Raw genomic sequence first — 5,806 nt, 5'->3', positions numbered from 1 at the left:
AGTCTTGCTTCCCGTCGGCCTCGTACCAACACTAAGTCCCTGCTGGCGGTGACGTCTTTGCCCTCAGTCGCCCTGAATCCTCATGTACTGTCGCGTCTGAGCTGATCTGCAGCCGACAATACTGGAGGGAGAAGAGAGGACATGTTCTTGAGAAGACATGACATTGTAAATTGAATATTGAACCCTAGGAATAGATATTACCACCCCCAGCAACATTATATATCATCCCCATCATACCTGATGGGTATCATTCCCAGTACTGCAATGATGCTGGACAGCATGAAGACGAAGCCTGGGAACCAGTCCAGGGTTCCCTGATAGATCTTAGTAAAGGTCGGGATGTACGCCAGACCGGCAAACTTCAGAGCCAACTGCAAGTAGGTGAGAGTGGTGCCTGATGGGTAGGAGGACGGATAGGTCAAAGGAAAGAGAAGAAAAGGTTCAAAGGAAACGTACAATTTCCTTACTCACAGAGATCTCTTCAAAAGGAGTATTTTGAGATTCTTGGGAAATACAAATTCACTGTTTGGCTGAGGGTGAGATTAGAAAACTGATATCTACTATCTGTACTGTAAATATAGCATAAAGACTGGAAACAGGGGAGACAACTAGCATGGCTCTCATATATGTTTTATGATTTCCACATTTGTAAGTGTGTGTGTGTGTGAACTTGAATAGGGTTGGGGTTGTTAGTGTGTGTGTTTGTGTGTGTGTGTGTGTGTGTGTGTGTGTGTGTGTGTGTGTGTTTGCATTGCATTGCATTACATTGCACTGACTTCCTTCTCTAATCATTCAATGACCAAGTTAGTGTGTGTGTGTGTGTGTGTGTGTGTGTGTGTGTGTGAGAGAGTGAGTGTGCGTGTGTGTGTGTGTTTGCATTGCATTTTATTGCATTGCACTGACTTCTCTAATCATCATTGACCAAGCATGTGTGTGTGTGCGTGCGTGCGTGTGTGCGTGCGTGTGTGCGTGCGTGCGTGCGTGTGTGCGTGCGTGCGTGTGTGTGAAAAATGGAAGCATGGCACTCTAACCAGAGGCTCTTTACGATGCATCCTCTTTTTGGCTGTCGGGTGAGATATAATAACAATACAATAACTCTCATCACGCAGCAATGAATGCGCTAAACATGACAGATTGATAAGAGCAGTGGGAGAGGATGAGTTAGTTTTTTATGAACTTTAGACTGTAAACTCAACTTTCAGGAAATGTCATGTTGTCATTCGTTCTTTACTCACTAATGACACACTCTGATCCTGTTCCACAATCTCACTATCTGTATCCTAATACTACCATATGTGCATTTTAGATTTATGTCGGCGGTAAAAGGGAGAAACAGTGAAGTGAGAATGTTTTTCTTTTCTTTATAAATTAAGGTGAACGGACATAACAAACTGTTAGCAGCAAGTTAAAGTGAAGTGTGAAGGCGTACATGTCCCGGACCACGCGCTCTCCATAGTTCTTACTTGTGTAATCAAATTAAACTGTTGAAAGCATCAGTAGAAAGTACATTACCCTTGCTGTGTATTGAACTGTTGTCACTGTATAATCATCTCTAATGTTATAATTGCTCATCTCTAGTGCTTTTACACACCTTCGCACACACACAGAGGTTGCGCACTCACCACATGAGGATGCTGGAACCTGCTGTGAGAGCAGAGATCTGATGGTGGGCATCGGGATGAGAGCAAACAGAGTGAGGGAGCGAGCTGTGGACAAATGAATGCTGGTTACTCTTTTTCCTCCACCCGGTTCTTTTGCACCCACCGCCGACTATTTTCTCTCTTTTCCAGACTCTCATCATCTAAACTTTTTTTTCGAAATATTAGCTATGACTTTTTTTTGACATAGTAAACTGACTTTTTTTTGACATACTACACTAGGACTTTCTTATCTCTTTTTTTGACTTACTATAATATGACCTTTTAGGACTTTTTTCCACATACTATACTGTGAATGAATTGACATACTATACTAAGACTTTTTTATGACTTTTTCGACATACTATACTAAGACTTTTTTTAATGATTTTTTCTGACATACTTTTCCAGACTCTCATTATCTAAACAATCAGTGTTTGTCCTTGAAAATGTGCGTGACAAAATTTGACAATATGACATTTTGTTCCCATCTACCACTCATTGCAAAAAACGAGACAGGTTTAACATTATATCAATTTCATAAAGGCTTATTATTAGCTGTTTTGTGCTAGTTCTTTTCTCTTGACTTTTGAATAATACTTTACAATGGATTATTTGTGACTTTTTTGGCATGATGTAATATGACATTTTATGAGTTTTAGGACAAACTATACTATGACTTTTTATGACTGTTTTCGACATGACATGTGAGTTTTTAATGGCTTTTTTCGACATACTACGTTATGACCTCTTTTCAATATATTTTTTCGTTATACTTTGACATTTTTCTCACTCTTTTTGACATACTTTTCTATATGTTTTTTATTATGACTTTTTCAAATTCATTTTATCTTGTGACGTGGTGGTACAGTGGCCAACCAACACCAAAATGGAGGATGTGAGTCTCTGGCTCCTGGTTCAGTGATAAGCCGAGGGGGGGTTCTTCCACATTTTCTTCGACATACTATGACTTTTGAATTACTTTTTTCAACATACTATACTAGGACTTTTTTATAACGTTTTTCAACATGCTGTACTATGACTTTTTCGACATGGTATACTATGGCTTTCTTAACACTTCTTTGACATATTATACTATGACTTTTCATGACATACTATGTATACTTTGACATTTTTATCACATTTAGTCAACATACTAAGTTCTTCCACATTTTCTTCGACATACTATGACTTTTTAATTACTTTTTTCGACATACTATAACATTACTTTTTGTGAAATACTATACTATGACTTTTTTATCCCTTTTTTGACATCCTATATTATGATTTTCTTTTTTACATATTATATGACTTTTGTCGACATGCTACACTATGACTTTGTTGACATACTATACAATGACTTTCTTTCTTACTTTCTTATCACTTTTTTGACACATTGTACTATTACTTTTTATGACATACAATACTATGAATTTTTTTACATACTATACTATGACTTTCTTATCACTTTTGAATGATTTACCAATTGTTTTTTGATATACTATACTACAGTATGACTTTTTTGACATTCTATACTATGACCTTTTATGACTTTTTCAACATACCATACTAATAATGTTTAAAAAAAAATTTGACATACTATACTATAAATGTATTGACATACTATAATATGACTTTTTTCATGACTTACTATACTGTGACTTTTTCCAACATACTATACTATGACTTTCTTATCACTTTATTGACATACTATATTATGACTTTCTTATCTCTTTTTGACACACTATACTATGACTTTCTTATCTCTTTTTGACATACTATAATATTACTTTCTTATCTCTTTTTGACATACTATCTATTACTTTCTTTCTCTTTTGACATACTATAATATTACTTTCTTACTCTTTTTTTTGACTCACTATACTGATTTTGTTTTGACATACTATACTTTGACTTTTTATGACTTTTTTCTACACCATACTATAAAGTATTGACAACATACTATGACTTTTTTTGGCATACTATACTACTACTTTTTTATGACTTTCTTTCTACTACTATACTACGGCTTTTTATTTATTTTTTTGACTTTACTATATTATCCTTTTTTATGACTTTTTTGACTTACTATACTATGAATTTTTTTCTGACTTTGCCACATCTATACTATGACTTTTTTTTGACTCATTATACTATGACTTTTCTTTGACTACTATACTATGCTTTTATGACTTCAACATACCATACTACTACTTTTGATGACTTTTTCTACTACTAACTTGACTTATTTATGACATTTTTGATAACTATACTATTACTTTTTTTACATACTATACTATGACTTTTTTATGACTTTTTATGACTTACTAACTTACTTGTTCAACATACTATACTACTATTTTTATGACTTTTTTTCTACATACTATACTATAAATATATTGAATACATACTATGGCTTTTTTATGACTTTTTTGACTTTATACTATACTTTTTTTCTACATACTAACAATTAATTTTTTATGACTTTTTTTGACTTCCCACACTATGACTTTTTTATGTCTTATTCAACATACTATACTACTTCTTTTTATGAAAATGTGTATGACTTTTTTATACTATGGCTTTTTAGGACTTTTTTCAACTTACTATACTGTAACTTTGTATTTTTATTGACTTTATTATGCTATGGCTTTTTCTACATACTATACTATAAATGTATTGACATCCTATACTATAACGTTTTTGTGACTTTTTTCGACATACTAAACTATGACTTTATTTACATACTATCCAACGATTTTTTTATGACTTTTTTGACATACTATAGTATGACGTTTTCCGACATACTATACTATAACTTTTTATGACTTTTGCGACATACTATACTATTACTTTTTTATCACTTTTGCGACTTACTATACTCTGACTTTTTTTATGACTCTTTTTGACTTACTGTACTGGGACTTTTTTATGACTTTTTCGACATACTATACTATGACTTTCTTATCACTTTATTGACACACTATCTATGAATATTTTAACAGTTTTTTTTCAACATACTATACTATGACTTTTTTTTGACATACTATACTTTGACTTTCTTATCTCTTTTTGACTTACTAATCAATAGGGGTGATCCGAGTATCTGGCTGAAACGAGTATCCGGTACGGATAAAGCACTTTAACCGAGTACAAGTATTATCCGAGTAATATGAGTCAATATCCGTGCTCGGATTGAATACAACTCCTCAACTGGCCACGCAGCGTTCTGTGACAATACAAACCCGCCGCCTACAAACCCGCTCGGCTCTATCACACACACACAGAACATGGAGAAATGCGCTCCCTCGGCCTCTCTCTCTTGCTCTCTCTCTCTCTCTTGCTCTCTCTCTCTCTCTTGCTCTCTCTCTCTTGCTCTCTCTCTCTCGCTCTCTCTCTCTCTCTCTCTCTCTCTCTCTCTCTCTCTCGCCCGTCAGTCAATCGGGCTGCGGGTCTGTTCCGTTAACGTTTAGGGTTTCTTCAGTTTCAGGTTTGTTGTTTTAACTTGGGTTTGTAGCCGTACATAGTAACCAGTAGATTTGTGAGTTGAACGTGGGGTTTGTAGTACTACATAGTAACCTTAGATTTCTGGTGAACGTGGGTTTGTAGTACTTACATGTAACCATTAGATTTCTGGTGAACGTGGGGTTTGTAGTTACTTACATAGTAACCAGAGTTTCTGGTGAACGGGGTGTTTGTAGTACTTACATAGTACCTTAGATTTCTGGTGAACGTGTGGTGTTGTAGTACTTACATAGTAACCATAGATTTCTGGTGACGTGGGGTTTGTATATACATAATAACCATTAGTTTCTGGTGAACGGTGGGTTTGTATTACTTACATAGTACCATTAGATTTCTGTGACGGGGGTTTGTAGTACTTACATAGTAACCATTAGATTTCTGGTGAACGTGGGTTTCAGACGTGCTGCTTGGTTTAAATGACACTCCCATTGATCTGAAGCTCAATGCTGTCATGTAAATAGTTTTCAAATCAGCAATAAATATAACAATTTTTGATCAACTCATATCAATTGCATGCTTAAATAACATACCGGTTAAAGCCCCGCACATTTCAAGAGAACCTGACCCACTTCCGGGTTAAATCGGACCACTTCCGGTTTAGGCCCCGCCCAGTTCAAGTACGGATCCGGATACAGATAATTCAT

The 5,806-nt window shown here is 35.3% G+C and overlaps 1 protein-coding gene across 1 annotated transcript in view; it reads right to left on the bottom strand.

The window, feature by feature from the left end:
- Nucleotides 1-6: 6 nt before the first annotated feature.
- Nucleotides 7-5,806, bottom strand: part of slc46a2 (solute carrier family 46 member 2) — a 10,850-nt gene continuing 5,050 nt past the window's right edge. The window contains exons 5-7 of the mRNA XM_032539659.1: nucleotides 1,623-1,706; nucleotides 238-394; nucleotides 7-121 (exon numbers count right to left, since the gene is read on the bottom strand). Coding sequence (XP_032395550.1) covers nucleotides 64-121; nucleotides 238-394; nucleotides 1,623-1,706 — 299 coding nt within the window. The 3' untranslated portion in view covers nucleotides 7-63. The remainder of the gene's footprint in view (nucleotides 122-237; nucleotides 395-1,622; nucleotides 1,707-5,806) is intronic.

The sequence above is a fragment of the Etheostoma spectabile genome, chromosome 16, assembly GCF_008692095.1.
Source record: "Etheostoma spectabile isolate EspeVRDwgs_2016 chromosome 16, UIUC_Espe_1.0, whole genome shotgun sequence".
Classification (NCBI taxonomy): domain Eukaryota; kingdom Metazoa; phylum Chordata; class Actinopteri; order Perciformes; family Percidae; genus Etheostoma; species Etheostoma spectabile.
Note: the sequence above shows the minus strand (reverse complement) of the source record. Positions and strands in the feature narration are given on the sequence as shown.